Below are 19,994 nucleotides of genomic sequence, written 5' to 3'. Positions count from 1 at the left end.
TGAAATCCCAATTTGAAACCAGTACCCTCGTTTTGAAACCATACTTTGAAACCCTATTTATTCTTTCGACTGTTGACGACGACATTACGGCGTTATGTAACTCCTCTGTCATCCAGATGGGTTAGTGTGGCCGTGTGTGATGTCATCAGTGAGTGCCACGTTGTCCGACGTCAACGGCAATCTCGGCTGCGCCGCAAGCGAAAGTGCTGCACTGCTTCCCAGAGAGTGTTGAATGCTGCGTTCAAACAAAGGTGCCATTTGGCCGTCATTTTTTTTTTATGGGTGAAAGCGTCCAAATGAGAAAAACTCAAGGTGCTAATAAAGCTAAGCTAAAAAAAAACAAAAAACTATGTTAAATCTAACAGAAGCTGCACCAATTCTGAAAGGTAAAAGTTACCTCTAACGCTAATGCTAATGCAATGTGAAAGGTATCAGGGTCGCATGACAATAACAATATTGTCAAAGTGCAACAATTAATTGGCAACTAATCGATTATGAAATTAATCAACAGCTACGCTGATAATCGAGTAATTGTTTGGAGACCTTGTGGAACTTGTCCAAATCCTTAGATTTCAGCCACATAACAGTAAATTTTCGTCTATCATTTTTTTGACAGATTGTCTTCGTGTTGAAACGAAATAAAACATTTGCAAACATGTGCTTTGACTGTGAAAAACAATGATCAACATTTTTGCTGATTTTCTGACTGATGTTACAGACCAAACCAGTATATACATATATTTGTACCCTAATGTTCTGTTTTTGAACACAAGAAGATAGAAATAAAAAAATACTTCATCCAATTTCTTGATTAATCGAAAAAATAATTGCCAGAATAATTGATTGTTAAAATTATCGTTAGTTGCAGCCCTACAATGTTGACATTTGGAAAAACTTTTGTCTGAAACCCTAATTTGAGACATTAACCATTGTTTTCGTCCCTAATCTGGTTTTGAAACCCTAATGTAAAACCCCAACCCTAATTTGGAACCTTAATCCTTGTTTGAAACCGTACTTTGAAACCCTTACCCCTAGTTTTGAAATCCTAACCTTGATTTGAAACAATAATCCTGATTTAAAACCCTAATTTGAGGCCCTATCACTTATTTGAAACACTAACCATGGTAGAACCCCTAATTTAAAACTGTTTTCAATCCTAATCCTGTTTTGAAACCCTAATTTTACACCATGTTTTGAGACCCTAATTTGAAACCTTAATCCTTGTTTAACCTTAATCCTAATTTGACACCCTAACCCTGATTTGAAACCCAAATTTGTAACCCCAACCCTTCTTTGAAACCCTAACCCTGTCTTAAATCTCCTCATCCATCAACCTTCTCTTTGGTCTTCCTCTAGCTCTCTTGCCTGGCAGCTCCATCCTCATCATCCTTCTACCAATATACTCACTATTTCTCCTCTAGACGTGTCCAAACCATCCAAGTCTTTGTCTCCAAAACTTCTAACCTTGGCTGCCCCTCTGATGAGCTCATTTCTAATTTTATCCAACCTGCTCACGCCGAGAGCGAACCTCAACATCTTCATTTCCGCCACCTCCAGCTCTGCTTCCTGTTGTCTCTTCAGTGCCACTGTCTCTAATCCGTACATCATGGCTGGCCTCACCACTGTTTTATAAACTTTGCCCTTCATCCTAGCAGAGACTCTTCTGTCACATAACACACCTGACACCTTCCTCCACCCGTTCCAACCTGCTTGGACCCGTTTCTTCACTTCCTTACCACACTCACCATTGCTCTGGATTGTTGACCCCAAGTATTTAATGTCCTCCACCCTTGCTATCTCTTTTCCCTGTAGCCTCATTCTCCCCCCTCCACCACTCTCATTCATGCACATATATTCTGTCATACTTCATTCCTCTTCTTTCCAGTGCATGCCTCCATCTTTCTAACTGTTCCTCCAGCTGTTCCCTGCTTTCACTGCAGATCACAATGTCATCTGCGAACATCATGGTCCACGGGGATTCCAGTCTAACCTCATCTGTCAGCCTATCCATCACCACTGCAAACAGGAAGGGGCTCTGGGCTGATCCTTGATGGAGTCCCACCTCCACCTTAAAGTCCTCTGTCACACCTACAGCACACCTCACCACTGTTCTGCTGCCCTCGTACATGTCCTGTATTATTCTAACATACTTATCTGCCACTCCAGACGTCCGCATGCAGTACCACAGTTCCTCTCTGGGTACTCTGTCATAGGCTTTCTCTAGATCTACAAAGACACAATGTAGCTCCTTCTGACCTTCTCTGTACTTCTCCAGCAACACCCTCAAGGTAAATACTGCATTCGCAGTACTCTTTCTAGGCGTGAAAACATATTGTTACTCACAAATACTTACATCTGTCCTGAGTCTAGCCTCCACTACTGTTTCCCATAACTTCATTGTGTGGCTCATCAACTTTATTCCTCTATAGTTCCCACAGCTCTGCACATCACCCTTGTTCTTAAAAATGGGCACCAGCACACTTTTCCTCCATTCCTCAGGCAACTTCTCACCTGCTAGAATTCTGTTGAACAACCTGGTCCAAAACTCCACAGCCGCCTCTCCTAGATGCTTCCATACCTCCACAGGAATGTCATCAGGACCAACCGCCTTTCCATTTTTCATCCTCTTTAGTGCTTTTCTAACTTGCCCCTTACTAATCATTGCCACTTCCTGGTCCACCGCACTTGCATCTTCTACTTTTCCTTCTCTCTCATTTTCCTCATTCATCAACTCCTCAAAGTATTCTTTCCATCTATCCAGCACCCTACTGGCACCAGTCAACACATTCCCATCTCTATCCTTAACCACCCTAAGCCTTGTTTCAAACCCTAAATCAGACTTGAAACCCTAACTCGTGACCTAACCGATGAATGATGACAACACTTGAGTCACTTTTGTCATCACGAGCTTTGACTCATCAGGGAGTTTTGTTTTTGGTAACGCGAGTGCACTCATAAGGGTCATTTTCATATGATTTGATCAATAATGGTAAAGACATGGCCCACTGAATTTCCATTTGAAAATCAATTAATTTTACGGATGTGTATTTGAATTATTGGCAGTTGTTATCATTCAAATGGTAATAATTGTTTCTGAGAAAATTATTCTCAAGTAATATTTTTCAAACTTTTAATGTCAAAATGTCTTTTCCGTTAGGTGTCCCAAATGAAGTTTCATGATTTGCAACACGTTTTTTGAAGATGTTAATTTTTGTCTTTACTGTTATTGATCAAATTACCTATATGAAATGACCCATGTATCAAAAACGGCATTTTTCTGATTGAAATGTGCTGGAGTGGCTGAGGTGTCACCTTGCCGTGTCTCTGTCTGTCATTGCCTTATAAAGACAAAAGTAGGACTTTGAGGCAGGCGCCCGCAGTTGTCACTTCCTTCCTTGATGAGCGGTCGCACACTCTCGAGCACGCAGCAGCAGACCGGTCGCTCTCGTCGCCATCTTCAGCTCGTCCTCGTCGCCTCAACGCTCAGGTGAATTACTGTACATCGCTTTAACACGGGCGTCCCTGAACGCACCGCGACACCATTGCCAAATGGATTGCTTAGGAACCCTAACCCTCACTTGAGACCGTAATCTCAAACCCTAACCCTGTTCCTGATTTGAAACCTTAACTTGAGACCCTAACTCCTTTTTAAAACCTTAATCCTGCCTAACTGTGAAACTGTCCTTTAAAACCCCGAACCTGACTTGAAACCCTAATTTGAAATCACAATACTCATCTGCAATCCCGATGTAAACCCTTAACTTGGCTTGTAACCCTAATAAGAAGGCCTAATCCTTGTTTAAAACCCTACTTTAAGACCCTCACTCTTGCTTGAAACCCTAATTTTAAATGCTGACCCTTATTTGAAACCTTACTTTAAAACTCAAACCCCATCTTGAAACCTTAGTTTGAAAACCTAGTTTGAAACCATTGCCGTGGCTTGAAACTGCTGTTTTAAAACCATAATTTGAAATCATGACCCTTGTCTGCAACCCTAATTTGAAACCCGTACCCTGGCTTGTTACCCAAATTCTAAACCCTACCCCGCTAACCCTAGCTTGAAGCCTGAATTTGAAACCCTAACTCTTGTTTAAAAGCTCAACTCTGATTGAATTCTTAATAAACTGGACGAACATTCTTTGGTACGCATCAAAGATCACGTATCTTCTCAAACGTTCCAGTGTAAAGGGTTGAAATCTGTCATGAGGAAGAAGTCAGTCAGCCAGCAGCAGAGCAGAAAAGGAAGTTTGAGGTTTCGTCCGGTGGGGGGTGGTGGGGTGGGCGTTATCGCGATCACGTGGCGTGCTTTTTTTCAACCGTGGTGAGCGTGATGACGCGCAGGAGCCACTTTTATATATTAAACATGCTAAAACCAATTATCAAGAAATTATGTGGGTCATAACGGTAAAGACATGGCCCACTGAATTTCCTTTTGAAAATCAATTAATTTTACTGATAGAGCATTTGAATTATTGGCAGTTGTTATCCATCAAAAGGTCATAATTGTTTCTAAGGGACAACAAATATTCTCAATTAATATTTTTCAAATGTTTAATGGCAAAATGTCTTTACCATTAGGTGTCCGTTTTTTTTTTATATACTGTAGGATTTTTCTCCTATTGCTGAATATTCCCTTTCCATAAAAACTAACACAAATGCATCTCAGTGCCTTCAAATTTCCTTTTTTTGGGTTCTTTTACAGACGGTCCCTCTTTACCACTCGAGCTGTCTTTTTTTACCATGAATGCAATCCAAGCCCTCTTTATGTTGTTGCAATACACCAGGCTGAAGTGCCAGGATGAGGAAGCCATTTTACATTCACACAATAGCAGAGAGCAAAATAGATGGTGGTATTTCTCAGATACGAATGAATATTTTTGAATTTGTGAAAGTGTCAGAACGACTGCATGTCTTTACCATTATTATGATTGTAAGACAAGTGATTTTGATGTTTTTACCTTAGTGTATTTCAATGAGTCACCACGATTTGCTGTCAATACGGATTCCCTTACTTTGAATGCCAAATATTTTAAACCAACAACTTTTTGAAAGTACGACTTAAAGCATGGCTGTTTCAGCATCGGAGACATTAACATAAAAAAATTGCAAAATTATATATATTTTTTACAATTGTCGTTACAATTATTGATCAAATTATATGAAAATTACCCATATATTGTCTACATTATAGTTATTTTTTTTAAAAAAAACAACAACAACTGTTGCATCATAGCTTACTGATGAGGGTGATAAGGCGGATAGTTTAGGTTTTTTCAGGATTTTACGGTGGACATGAATAGATCTGCTCCTGCACTGAGAAGCAGCCCGATCCCATCTTTGCCTTCCGAAACAAAACAAGAGCAACCTATATAGCAAGTTGACAATCTTTAAAGGAGTTTTTACTTCATTTGGACCATTAGGGTGATATGTTTCACAAATTACACCTTGACATGGAGCAGAAAGTCGACTAATTTGCAATTTTCTTGATTTGTATGTGAAACAGATCTTTATTCATTGGGGCTTTATGAATAGCAATGTTTTTCATCATCCTATTTTCTTTGCATCTTTGCTTAAAATCTCAACAAAAGAATATATACCATATGTTATTGTCATGGGTGTGCCCCTGTAAGAAGTACAATACTTGACCACAGGCCGTGTCAAATGTTATTTTTAGTATATGCCAAGGGCCGTTAAAAAATTGGACGGTGGGTTGTAGTTTGGGCATACCTGAAATAAGGGGTCCAAGCCAAAATGAATTAACTCCCAGAGGAAACTGTGGTTTGAGTCCCCCCCACCCTGCACGCCCCTCTTATTTATTGGCGGGGGTGTGCAGGAGCTTCATATAATTTTGAAGAAAGAAAATGCATACCTGAGTACACATAATGAATCATAATAAAGCATTTACTCCTCCCTACCTTAGCTTTGGTCCAATTAAAAGTTTGGATATGATTGACGTATCATCATGTAAATTTGGCATTCCTGCATGGACAGCAATTTATTTTATTACAGGAATGGAGTCCTATTTTTTACAAGCACAAAATACATTTTGTGTAGAGTCCTTTTTTTTTTTTTTTTTTGAGAATTAAGGTTGGCCTTTCTAGAATAGAAAGTCTAATATTACGAGACTAAAGTCATATTTTTGTAATTCGCTTTCTTCCCTCATTAAACTTTGACTTTGTCATAATATTATGACTTTATCTTGGACAATATTTTATCCTCGTAAAAATTGAGTTTGTAATGATTACTCAAGTAAGTCGAAAAATCTGATTACAAAAAATAAGTTATAGCAAAATTTTGGCCTCAAAGCTTCACAGGAGTCATTTTTGTACACCTGCACCACTTTGTTTAGAAACCTGGAGGAAAAGCATGTGCAAAAGACAGACAATATCAACGTTTGGGATCCTTTCACTATTAACAAGGACGATCAAGTGCAATGTTTACCACAACAGTATGTCTACGATCGCCAACAAATGATGACGTCGATGTTAGCAAATTTAAGATAGGCTACTATCGCTAGTTAGAATTGTAATGCGAGGATAGACATTCCTGCTGGTGGACTTTCAATCGCTTTATTGAAGAAACGGTATGAAAACAAACACATAACGGCCACAACTCAAGCCGAGTCACTCAACAAGCAGATTGACTGACAGGTTAGCCAGTTAACCGCGAAACCAACTCTACACTCTCATTCCCTGACACTCACGTAACTCACCAGGCCCTTCCTTAGTCTCACATACGGTTTTGAAGTCGCAAATACTGCCGTAAAACGTGAGGATTACGACATCAAGTGGACAAAAATAACACCTTCACATAAATGTCATTGTTTAATAATGCAAAATACTTTTTGTCCGATTACTTGATTAATGGATGGGATTATGGGTAGAATACTCGATTCTCAAAACATTTGATAGCTGCAGCTCTACTCGTGAGATTAGGACTTTGATCATGATGACAAAATATGTATTTGTTCTGGTAAAGATTCCTTTTGTGTCTTCTTTCCGCAGAAATAGACAAATTCTAATTCCTCTGTCATTTAGGAGTACACATGGTCGTCATGTTTGATTGGCATTAGGATTATGCTTATCTTTTGGATCATGGTGTCTGAAACACTGGCAACAGGAAGTGTGGGGTGCGAAGCAGGAAGTTGACAGAAGCGAGGAGAAGCGTTTGCATCACAGCACAAATTCACGGGTGTCCACACTTCCTCTTCTCGGGTGGGCTGCCATGCTTTCATTTCACCTTTTTCGTTTCATCCTACATTGCTCTTCCAGCACTCCGACATGGACGCCACGGCAAGCATCCCCCCAGAGGAGCTGGAGGACCTGAAAGAGGCCTTCGCTAAGATCGGTGAGAACGCCGCCACCGCCGCTGCTGTTCGTTTCCCCCGTCAGTCGACTCTGACTGTCCCTTTTGTTTTCTGGCAGACATCGACGGCAACGGCTTCATCAGCAAAGGAGAACTCAATGAGCTCTTTCGGACCGCCAACCTGGCTCTGCCAGGTTTCAGGGTCCGAGAGATAGTCGAGGAGCTGACCAAGACCAGCGAGCAGCTCACCTTCCAGCAGTTCACGCAGGTCAGTCCACCAAAACAGCATGATGCTCTCCATCGTCCACCGCCACATTTTTTTGTATTCCTTCTCAGATCGTTCACAGTCTGAAGAGCACCGAGGTGGCCAAGACCTTCCGGAAGGCCATCAACAAGAAGGAGGGCATCAGAAACGTGGCCGGAACCTCAGAGCAGGCTGGAACGCAGCACTCGTACTCGGGTAAGAACAATAAGCCAGCAGGTAGAAAAGTGCTACTGGGTCATTTTCATATAATTTGATCAATAACAGTGAAGACACTTGTTAAAAACAGACAAAACAAAAAATATTTCATTATGCTGCCTTGGTTTTATATAGGTACATATTTTCCATGCTGAAACAGCCACACTTAAAGTCCTATTTTCAAAAGGTTATTAGTGATGATTTAAAAGTTTAAGCATTCATAATTAAGGCAATCCTTACTACGAGAGCAAATGTTGTTGGCCTATTGAAGTACACACTTTTTCTTTTATATATCCAAAAATATCATTAGTCAAATGTCAATGTCTTTACCATTATTGATCAAATTATATGGTATGCGTTACTGTCACGCCTCAATATGTATAAGTATACCGAGGACTTGCATTTCTTTTTCAAGGCCCACTGTCACAAAAAATAAAACAATACAATCATTTCGTCTTCATTCATACATACTCTTTGCTGTTTGAAGCAGTTATAGATAAAAGATGAGATTTGAAGTCGTTCTTCACCAATGGTTCATACTGTAGATGTTGCAATCACAGCGTGCTCCCGTTGTATGAAAATGATCCTATGACTCTGCTCCCTCCGGACCCCGGTTTGAGAACCACTGCATTGCAGTATTTTGGGGACTAATGTTTTTGGGGTGCTAATAGCCTAAAGGCTAATACCGATGGGGAATACTTTACAGATTTGAGTCTTTGAGGGTGAAGATCCTTGAGGGCCTTAAAGTCTTTGAAGGCCGAATCTACAGGCTAAACTCTGGGGGACCAACAAGTCTGAAGTCTTTGAGTTCTGAAAGGCTAAAGCCAAAACACTTGCGGGAACAACATCCTTCGGGGCTGGACTCTTTAAATACAATGATAGATGGATGGATAGATGCATGAACGGAAGGAAGTATGGATGAATGGATTTTGCATGGAAGCAAGGATGGATGGATGGATGGACAGATGGAATGATTAATGGAAGGAAACATCCATCAATAGATTGTAAGATTGATGGAATGATGGATTGATGAATAGAATGATAAGTGAATGAAAGGATGGATGGATGGATGGATGGATGGGAGGATGGAGATGGTGGATTCCATCTTAGGTGTTGAAAATTTGTGGGAACTAAAGTCCCCAGTGTGAAATCTAGGGCCAAAAGTCTTTAGGAACGGAATGAGGTCTTGAGCACTGGACTCCTTAAAGACTGAAGAATTTGTGGACTGATATTTTGTGGGACTAACAACTAAGGGGTCTCAACTCATTAGGTACTGAAGATGAAAGATTTTTGGGGAACTACTGTAAGTCCTTAAGGACTGAAATAGGTACTGATTGAAGTCTTTGATGACAAAACATCTCAGCAGACCAAACTCTTAAAGGAGATAAGATTGAAGAATTTTCAGCCCAATATTTTGGGGGACCAGTCGATGTTGATGGTGGTTTTTGTGTCCACAGAGGAGGAGAAGGTGGCATTTGTGAACTGGATCAACAAAGCTCTGGAGAAGGACCCGGACTGCAAACACATCCTGCCTGCCGATCCAGACACTGACGAGCTCTTCACGGCCGTTGGAGACGGAATTCTTCTCTGGTACTTGAAAAACTTGTAGCTATTATTATTATTATTTTTTTAAAATCAACCATAATTTGAAACCCTAACCCTAGTTTGATACCTTAACTTGAAAAACTAGAACAGTGGTTCTTAACCTGGGTTTGATCGCTCTCCAGGGGTTATGTGAGTCGGGTTTGACGGAGGACAAGACACACGGCGTGTGTGCGCGTCCATTCGTAAAGCTCTTTTCACACTGCAATTTGCATAGCGATACTCAAGCTGTTCATTTGATTCTGATTCTGATTCTGATTATGGTGCTACGCCTCGAGTTGAAAAATCCATCCATCCATTTTCAACACCGCTTATCCTGCTTAGGGTCGCGGTGCGCTGGAGCCTATCACAGCTGACTTCGGGCGAAAGGCGGACTACACACTGAACTGGTCGCCAGTCAGCCAGTCCATATAATATTTTCCCAAAAGTCTTGGGAATCATTCAAATGTTTTTTTTTTTTTTGCAAAAGTAAGACAAGCCTTTATGTTCTTTTTGGTCAGCAGTGGTTTTGGCCTTGGAACTCTGCCATGGATTTTTGCCCAGTCTCTTCCTTATTGTTGTGTCATCAACACTGACCTTAACTGAGGCAATGGGAGGCCCAAAGTTCTTTAAAAGTTGTCCTGAGTTCCTTTGTGGCCTCCTGGATGAGTTATTGCTATTCACCTGGGGTAACCTTTGTAGACCGGTCACTCCTGGGAAGGTTCACCACTGTTCCATATTTTCTCTATGTGAGGATAATGGCTCTCCCGATGGTTCACTGGAATCCTAAAGCTTGAGAAATGGCTTTTGTAGCCCTTTCCAGGCTGATATATGTCACTTTATTTCTTGACTGTTATGGAATTTCTTTGGAACGTGCCATTTTGTTACAGCTTTTTTAGATCTTTTGTCCAACTTGATTTTGTCGGGTCAGATTCTGTTTTAAGTGATTTCTTGATTGAACAGCTCTGGAGGTAATCAGGCTTGGGTATGATCAGTAAAAATTAACCAAAAATGGTGATTAGCCACAATTAATTCATTCTTTAACATTGGGGGTAATTACTTTTTCACTGGGCTGCGTAACTTTGAATAGTTATTTTTCCTTATTAAATGAAATCACCATTTAAAAACAGAACTTAAGTTCACTTGGGTTATATTTGTCTAAAATTTACATTTGTTTGATGACCTGAAACATTAAAGTGGAGAAACTATGCAAAAATATAACAATTTGGGGGGGGGGGCAATACCTTTTCACTGCACTTTATTAAAAAAAACATCCAGATTTTCAATAAATGGAACAATTACACCACGGAATACATAGAAGTTGAATGAGGTTCTCGCCTTCAGCATCTACGTGTCAGGCTATGACAGGCTGACGTGCCAAATGCGGGCAGTCCAAAATGAAAATCAAATATTTAATCCGAGAACGAGCCAAAAATTACCACTGAGTCAATTTTGGGGGGAATTTTCTTGCTGCAAACATAATTTTTAAGTCCAGAACTAAGTGCCAATGTTCTCACCATTAACTAGTTCCTCTAATTTAAATGTCCATGCATTGCCTTTAATTGGAATGTCTTCCCTGCCAACATGGCCACCGCATAGTCATGTTGGTTAGCTCGGTTGACATAGTGCGCTGGCGTATCTAGTCTTCATATCTGTTAATAGACTAACAGGGAAAACCATCCATGCTACTTTCTGATAGGCTGCTAAGTAACCACTCCCGAATATGGGCAAGCTTGCACTAGGTGTCTCTTAGCGAAGAATTGTAGACATAAAAACAAAGAAACAGACTTTGTGGTGAAAATGATAATGAGAGTTGAATGAAATGTTTTTTCTGTGTGAAAATCATTTTTTGTTGGTTTTGTTCTTTTAACACAGTGAAATGTATGCACAGAATGCATGGTTCATTCTGTGCAGTAATAACATACTTACCTGTTTTGAATTTGAAATAAACCACATTTTATTTTTCCAATTACGAAGGGTTCTGTGAATGTCCATATGAAAATTGTTTACCACCATGAACGTTGAGAAACCACTGCGCTAGAATTAAACCCAACCCTACAATCCTACCAATCCTACATGGAACCCTAACCCTGACTTAAAACACAAATTTGAAACCTTAACCCTTGTTTGAAAGCCAAATCCTGGGTTGAAGATCTAATTTGAAACACCAACCCTTGCTTCAAACCCTAATTGGAAACCAGAACCCTGGCTTGATACCCAAATTAAAACCATAACCCTAGTTTAAACCCCTAACCCAGGCTTAAAACCCCTAACCTTGTCCAGAACCCCTAACCCTGTGCCCAAGGCCTAATTTGAAACCCTGTATTTCCGTCAGTAAGATGATCAACCTGTCTGTGGATGACACCATCGACGAGAGGACCATCAACAAGAAGAAGCTGACCCCATTCACCATCCAGGAGAATCTCAACCTGGCCCTCAACTCTGCCTCGGCCATCGGCTGCCACGTGGTCAACATTGGAGCCGAGGACCTGAAAGAGGGCCGGCAGCACCTGGTCCTCGGTCTGCTCTGGCAGATCATCAAGATCGGACTGTTCGCAGACATTGAGCTCAGCAGGAACGAAGGTGCAGCCCGGTAACATAGCTTAGCATGACGATGAAGGACTGATCGAAGGTGCAGTCCGGTAATGTAGCTTAGCATCATGATGGACTGACTAAAAGCACGGCTCGTTAGCTTAGCTAAGGATCATGGACTCATCATAATTGTATCCCATTAGCTCATTTAGCAAGATAAAGGAGGACTGGTTGAAGGTGTGGCTTGTTAGTTTACCTTAACAAGATGGAGAAGGACTGACTTGAAGGTGCTTCCTGTTATGCCTGCATCAGACTACAAGACAAATTTGGTCTCCACAACTGTTCTATGTCAGACTACTACCATAAAATCTTGCCGTATCTCGATCAGACAGTGGCAACACTACACGACATTTATTACAATACCACCGTATCCCGTCTTTTATGACCACTGGGCTTTTATCTTGTTGAATAAAACACTACCAGGGAGGCGTAAACAGAAAACCTGTCACCTTTCACTGAACCGTTACAATGGCGACAAGTTGTTGTCAAACAATGGATCACCGCGGCAATCTCGAGAAAACAAGAACAAAAAGAGGGGGAAAACGTGCGGTGTCACCTGGTGCTCAGTGGAGGACATTTTGGGCTGTCCATTCAAGGATTGCTTGAGGTACGTTCACATACTTTTAATACGATACGGCTCACAAGTAGGCAACAAAAGCTAGTGCTAGCACTAACGTTTGTTCATAAACATGCCGGCGTTTTGTCAAATCATGCTCTAAAGCTTTGGTAAACATTGGCTTGTGCGTGTGAATACATCTTGACAGCCAAATATGTTGACAATGGCAAGCACGGGAAGCAACGCGCCGGTCACAATACGCAACCCTATTGGTCAACATCAAGGTGCACTGTCGGAGCGTTGTCGTTGCAATGTCACACTAGACGCAAGATATCCAAAAAAATCAAATATGCTAAACGTTTCATTTTAGTGTCGTAGGGCTATGGTAGGGCCAAATCGTTGGTCATGGATTATGTCACACTACAAGAAGTTGTGTCGTTTCCGACGAAATATGTCGGGCACGATCTGGCAAATCGGGCCAATGTCAGGGCTAAAATCCTGTAGTCTGATCTAGGCATTAGGGTAGCTTAGCAATATGTGGGACTGATTGAAAAGGACTGATTAACGACATGGGCTTAGTGTAGTTTAGCCTTATGTAGGACTGATGGAAGGTGCGGCACATTAGTATGATGAAGAAGGACTGGTTGAAGGCGTGGCCCGTGGCTTACCATGACCATGGACTGATTGAAGGTGCAGCCTGTTCATAGGATGATGGACTGTGGATTGTCCTGATGTTTTGTTTGTTTTTATGGCTACTGTAGCTCTGATTGCTCTGCTGCGAGATGGTGAGAGTCTGGAGGATTTGATGAAGTTGTCACCTGAGGAGTTGCTGCTTCGCTGGGCCAACTTTCACCTGACGGAGGCCAACGCCCCCCACATCAACAACTTCAGCTCAGATATCAAGGTACATGGATGGATGGATGGATGGATGATGAATGGAAGAAATGGATTGATAGATGTGGATAGATGGATCGGAGGGTGGATGTTTGCTAAGCGTGTTGACGTGCGTTACATGTTGTGTTTCCTGTTTGTGGTGTTCAGGACTCGCGTGCATACTACAAGCTGCTGAGTCAGGTCTCACCCAAAGGGGATGATGAAGGGATCCCACCGATCGCCATCGATATGTCAGGACTCACAGTGAGGAGACGTCTTCAAACCCTAAAGCTCGCTTCAATCTAACCCAATTTTGAAACGCTAATTTTGGATTGAAAACTCCAATTGGAAACTCTTAGCTCAAAGCCCAATTTGGAACCCTAAAATTTGCTTGAAATCCTAAACTTGCACCCCTAACCTGTCTTGAAACCCTACTTAGAAACAATAACAGTGTTTGAACCCTAGTTTGAACCTAAAACAGTCTTGAAACGCTAAGTCTTGAAACCCTATTTTGAAACCCTACTTTAAAACCCTAACCCAGTCTTCAAAGCCTACCTTGACACCCTGACCCAGTCTTCACATCCTACCTTGAAACCCTAACCTTGGTTTCAAATCCTACCATCAAACTCTAATTCAGTCTTGAAACCCTAACCCGGTCTTCAACCCTCTAACCTTGGCTTCAAACCCTACCATGAATCCCTAACCCAGTCTTTAAAACCTACCTCTAATGCTGTGGTATGTAATAACTGTATTGAAACCTATTTTCAACCCCTTATTCTGACTCAAAACACTACTGCTAGTTTGAAGCCCCATCTTGTCTTGAAACCCTACTTTGAAATGCAAACCCTGGCTTAAAACCTTACTTTGAATTCTAACCCAGTCTTCAAACCCAGTCTTCAAAACCTACTTTGAAACCCTAACCCAGTCTTAAAACCATACTTTGAAACTCTAATCCAGCCTTAAAACGCTACTTTGAAACCCAAACCCAGTCTTCAAAGCCTACTTTGAAACCCTACCCCTAACAGTATGTCTATTCCATTTGCTTGAAAGCCTAACCCAGTCATTAAACCCTACTTTGAAACCCAACCCCAGTCTTGGGGCCCTACCATGAAACCTTAGCCCAGTGTCGAAACCCCTCCCTAAAGCTGCGTGTGTTCCAGGAGCAAAACGAGGTACGGCGCGCAGAGCTGATGCTGGAGCAGGCAGAGAAGCTGGGCTGTCGTCAGTTTGTCACGGCGACCGACGTGGTCCGCGGGAACCCCAAACTCAACCTGGCCTTCGTGGCAAACCTCTTCAATAAATACCCTGCCCTCAAGAAACCTGAAAACCAGGACATAGACTGGAGCTCCATTGAAGGTGAGGACCCCGAAGACGGTACTGACTTCATTGTAACCCTCCTGAAGATCTTAATGGCTTTGTTTGCCGTCTTTAGGCGAAACCAGAGAAGAACGGACCTTCAGGAACTGGATCAACTCTTTGGGGGTCAACCCTCGTGTCAATCATCTCTATGCGTAAGATGACATCGTTAAGTATAACAAAAGTACATCGTTAAGCATAATGAGATGATATTGTTAAGCACAAGATGACATTGTTGGGTATAATAAAATGACATAGTTCAGCATATAATAAAATGAAATCGTTGACATAGTTAAACATATTAAGATGAAATCGGTAAGCATAATAAGATGACATCGCTAACCCTTAACTGTCTTGAAGCCATATTTCTGATTCAAAATCGCAACTTGAAACCCTAATCTGAACCCTAACCATTGCTAGAAACCTATGTTGAAACTCCAATTTGTTTTGAAATGCTTCCCAAGGTTTAAACGCCTAATTTATGGCTCGAGACCCTATCATGAAACCCCAATCTGTGTTGAAACCCTAATCCTCTCTTGAAACCCCAGTTTGAAAGAAACCGTGAACCTATCTGGAAACCCTAACCATTGTTTGATAGCCTGCCTTGAACTACTACTTTAAAATTCAAACCCTGGCTTTAAACCCTACCCCTGATTTGCGCGCTCAAGTGACATGGAGGACGCCTTGGTCATCTTCCAGCTGTACGAGAAGATCAAGGTTCCCGTGGACTGGGAGCGAGTCAACAAGCCACCATACCCCAAACTGGGCAGCAACATGAAGAAGGTGACTACTAACTCACCAATGCCTCACGCACACCGAGCGATGTGGCTGAACTCGACTGAACTGTCGCGCTGTGTGCGGTGTTCGGCAACTATTTTTATGGTTTTGGGGCTTTTGATTCGTTGATGCACGCCATCGCAATGTAACAGATTACAGACATCAAAATGCACGTAAGCATTCCATCATAGACCATCCTTTTTCCTGGAGCAATTGTGTATGAATGGTGAAATTACGCAAACCAAGACAGGTCACGACAATGGGATATGCCACAACACAACGGCATTAACACACAACACAAATGCAAACGCCACAACATAACAACATCAATCCACAACACAACGGCATTAACCCCACGTGAGCTCCGGCTCCCCTCCGACTGTATAATTAGTCTCGGTTACCGGGGACTCATATTGCTGACGGATTAAGTGACTAAATTGGGAAGTTGCACAAGTTTTAATGAACTATGACAATCCAAAAGAGCTCACTTTCACCAAAACTAGTGCAATAGTTAGTCACTTTTTTCCTTAACTTTGTTAAAGTCGTTAATAGGATAGATATTGTTGAATGTTTTGAAATGTGTTTCTTTAGCTTTTGCTGATAGGTGATATTAGGATAATCTTGAAATAGATTTTTCCTTAAGCCCATTGGTCCGTCGGCAACGCGAGTCCCCGGTAACCCGGACAAATTATCCAGTTGGAGGGAGCGGAAATGGTTCGCTCGCTTCCGGTGTGCTTAAATGCCGTCATGTTGTGGATTATTGTCGGTATGTTGTAAATACACACAATAAGCAATGACTAAGCAGCGCTTTGCTACCGCCTACAGCTGGAGAACTGCAACTACGCGGTGGAGCTGGGCAAGAAGGAGGCCAAGTTCTCCCTGGTGGGCATCGCTGGCCAGGACCTGCACGCTGGGAATCGAACACTCACCCTGGCGCTGCTCTGGCAGCTCATGCGGAGGTTAGCACCGCCGCTGCGCCAGCCGCAGGCGCACTCTAGCACTACGTTGACCTTTTGTGTTCCTTTAGGTACACGCTGAACATCCTGGAGGAGCTTGGTGACGGACAGAAAGTCAATGACGACACCATCGTGGCGTGGACCAATCAAACGCTCGCGCAAGCCGGGAAACCGTCATCCATCTCCAGTTTTAAGGTAGCCCAATGTAGACTTTTTGTGAACAAAATATCTAAATGTTCAAGTTATATGGGAAAAGAGCCTTTTTGAGCTCAATTCTATAGGTGGAATACTGAAAAGCCTTTTCCTCAAAAAAAGAGTGCTCTAGTGGCAAAACCTACCATTTTTATTGTTGTCTTTTGCAAACAAATAGTTTTGAATGGAAAAGTATCCTCTTTGAGCTGTATAGAGTCGATAGTGAAACATAGCATTTTCCCCAACAAATAGCGATTCAGTGGCAAAACAAACCTTTCAAATCGAAGCTTGTTTACTGTATAATATAAGCTTTTTGTGAACAAATTGTCTTTTAATGACTAAAATATACACTATATTGCCATAAGTATTCGCTCATTTGTCTTGACTCACATGATTTTAAGTGATATCCCAGTCTAAATCCATGTAGTTTAATATGAAGTTGGTCTACCCTTTGTAGCTATAAGAGCTTCAAATGTTGTGGGAAGGCTTTCAACAAGGTTTCGGAGTGACTCATTCTCCCGTGAGCATATTTGTGAGGTCACACACTGATGTTGGACGAGAAGGCCTGGCGAACTGTCCACTTGAAATGAACCCAAAGGTGTTCTATAGGGTTGAGGACAGGACTCTGTGCAGCCCAGTCAAGTTCATCCATGTTTTTATGGAGCTTTACGGACTTAATTTCATATCTGAGTCAAGGCAGGTGAGCGAATACTTTTGGCAATATAGTGTATTTTACATGGAATAGTAGCCTGTTTGAGCTAAGTCCTACGGCAAATTATAGCCCTTTCCTCAACAAATAGTGTTTTAGTTACCAAACAATATTTACATAGCCCAATACAGGCTTTTTGTAAACAAATAGTCTTTTGCCAAGTATTGCATTTACGTGGAAAACGACCAAATACATCCTTGTGACAATATATATTATTTTGTGGGACAAACTATAGTTTTTTTCTGCCTTTTTGTGGTCAACTATTGCATTTTTGCACAAATAATGCACTTGTGACAAAACATAAGAATGAGAAATATGACATAAAATAGTTTAAAGACTTTCTCCAAGACGTTGGAATTTTTGAGGTCAGAAATTATGTTGACTTTTTGTGAGCATATAGTGTTTTCATGGCAAAATATTGCATTTACGTGGGAATGTACCGCTCTCCAGGCCAAACAAGTTTTGCAACAGTATTTTGGGGGGCAATATATTGTGTTCTTTGGCCAAAATACAACTTTTGTGATCAAGCATAACATTTTTTGTGGATTGATACATTACACTTTTGTGGCCATTTAATAGTTTTGCACAGAGATGTTGTGTTTTGAAGCAAAAGGTAGCAATTGTGTGAAAATGACTTTTTGACCTCAACCATTGCATTTTTGTGATCAACCATTACATTTTGTGGACAAATATATACTGTAATTTTTATGACTATGCGTCGTGTTTTGAGGCAAAGGCAATCGTTTATTTATTTATTTTTGCCAAAATACAACTTTTGGTGACCAACTGTTGTATTTTTGTGTACAAAATCTATAGCACTTTTTTTTGCTGGTTCCAATGTAGTTGTAAGAGTGTTACTTGGCTTTGCGTAGGACGGCTCCATCAGCAGCAGCATGCCGGTTCTGGACCTGATTGACGCCATCCAGGCCGGATCGGTCCGATACGACCTGCTCAAGACGGGCGACCTGACCCAAGAGGAAAAGCTCAACAACGCCAAGTAAGGCTGACACGTTTAGATTTCATCCACATCGGCTCCAGATTACATGTGGAAAAGCATACCAGACAACTTTTCAAACTAGAAAACCCTATGAGTACCAGTGGGGGGTTCAGATGAAAAATGAATTTTAGTATTGAGACATGTTATAATGTGGCTAAAAAACACATTTCTGCCACACTCATTGGGTGACTTTCACCCAACACAAAATACGCCCCCAAAAAATAATGTGAAGGTCATTTTATTCGCTAGCTTTTTTCATATCGCCTGGACTGGTGGACGGGTCGCGCAAATCAATCAGCTGGTAAAAAACAAACAAAACAAAACAGCGCGTCCACCTAGCCACCTACATGCTAAGCTAACTTGCTCAGCGTTTGCTAGCTGGCGGGGCTAAACACTATCCCGGGGGTGTCAAACTCATTTTAATTGCGGGCCACATTGTAGTTATGGTTTTCCACAGAGGACTGTTGTAGACTGTGAAACCATTGAAAAATAGAAAAGTGCAATTTAAGTGCATTATTATTATTGCTATTGTTATTAGTACATTCAGTCCCCTCCAAAAGTCCCCTTGAACGGCAAGGTCAATTCCTTTGTTTTGGTGTATATTGAAGACATTTGGGTTTCAGATCAAAAGCTCACATTTGCCTCAAAAGCTCAGTTTTCCCCACATCACTTCATCCTTTGAAAGCCAACGCTTGTGATTGGCTCTCTAGTGCCTTTCTGCCGTAGTCTCAAAACATGAGGTTTTTCTATTATGACCTCGAAGTGTCACCTTGTGCTGCAATCTATTAGTTTGTCAGAGGTTTGACCAGGTTTAGAATCAATAGTTAAAATTTTGAACATAGAACTTTGGCTTTTTAACAGTTTCATCTTTATAATTTAAGACTTTTTAATGGAACATTCACTTACCTAGGTTGTCTATAAAGCGAGTCTAAATTGTCCACATTTGTCATTAGGTCAACATGTATTATGGTTTTCCACATGCTGTACACATAATGTAAGAAACTTTTTTTTTTTTAATTATGTATTTACTTTTTATCAGTTTATTTTGTGCAAAGCACAAACATTGGTGAATTCCAAAATAATGATTGTTTTAATTCACTACTTTACCAAGGGGCCTGTTGGTGCATTCATTCAAAATGTGTAATCAAATGTATTTAGTTCTATTACTTTGAGAAAGCAATTAAAATAGTTACACTACTATAAGATCTTCAAGAGGGTAACTTGCAGGTGTAGCCAACTACATTTCCCAACATTGATGATGCTGACGATGTGATTGGCAGGTACGCCATTTCCACGGCGAGGAAGATTGGCGCTCGGGTGTACGCGCTGCCCGAGGACTTGGTGGAGGTCAAACCCAAGATGGTGATGACCGTGTTCGCCTGTCTGATGGCGCGTGCCATGAAGCGGGCCTGACTCATTCCCCACGCTAACAAAACAGACGATAACTGATGATGTCATACAAGTCCAAAACAGGTTGAGAGGACCAAAGAATAAGAACTTTTTTTTTTTTTTAAACCTAATTAAATAAAAGTGATTATTCACTACTGGACATATGGAGGCATCTCATTTGTGTGCGCACACGTACACACAATGCAACACACATGCTCTCATACAATGACACACGCTCTCACATTGATGCG

At 41.4% G+C, this 19,994-nt stretch overlaps 1 protein-coding gene across 1 annotated transcript; it reads left to right on the top strand.

Annotated features, from left to right (window-relative positions):
- Nucleotides 1-102: 102 nt before the first annotated feature.
- On the top strand, nucleotides 103-19,903 carry lcp1 (lymphocyte cytosolic protein 1 (L-plastin)). Its single transcript, XM_061792073.1, has 16 exons — nucleotides 103-251; nucleotides 3,348-3,487; nucleotides 7,272-7,347; nucleotides 7,425-7,573; nucleotides 7,642-7,765; nucleotides 9,223-9,355; nucleotides 11,682-11,929; nucleotides 13,256-13,398; nucleotides 13,536-13,631; nucleotides 14,528-14,723; nucleotides 14,800-14,878; nucleotides 15,392-15,506; nucleotides 16,326-16,459; nucleotides 16,528-16,651; nucleotides 18,230-18,354; nucleotides 19,635-19,903. Exons 1-16 carry the CDS (start codon nucleotides 233-235, stop codon nucleotides 19,765-19,767), a joined length of 2,034 nt encoding a protein of 677 aa, XP_061648057.1. The 5' UTR covers nucleotides 103-232; the 3' UTR covers nucleotides 19,768-19,903.
- The last annotated feature ends 91 nt before the right edge of the window (nucleotides 19,904-19,994 follow it).

Source organism: Phyllopteryx taeniolatus, chromosome 12 (assembly GCF_024500385.1).
Source record: "Phyllopteryx taeniolatus isolate TA_2022b chromosome 12, UOR_Ptae_1.2, whole genome shotgun sequence".
Lineage (NCBI taxonomy): Eukaryota > Metazoa > Chordata > Actinopteri > Syngnathiformes > Syngnathidae > Phyllopteryx > Phyllopteryx taeniolatus.
Note: the sequence above shows the minus strand (reverse complement) of the source record. Positions and strands in the feature narration are given on the sequence as shown.

What these genes read in the sequence shown, in the direction of transcription:
- lcp1 (XM_061792073.1), top strand. An exon ending in AGAGGCCTTCGCTAAGATCG is followed by an intron (nt 7,348 to 7,424) that starts GTGAGAACGCCG and finishes GTTTTCTGGCAG; the next exon opens with ACATCGACGGCAACGGCTTC. An exon ending in TCGATATGTCAGGACTCACA is followed by an intron (nt 13,632 to 14,527) that starts GTGAGGAGACGT and finishes CGTGTGTTCCAG; the next exon opens with GAGCAAAACGAGGTACGGCG.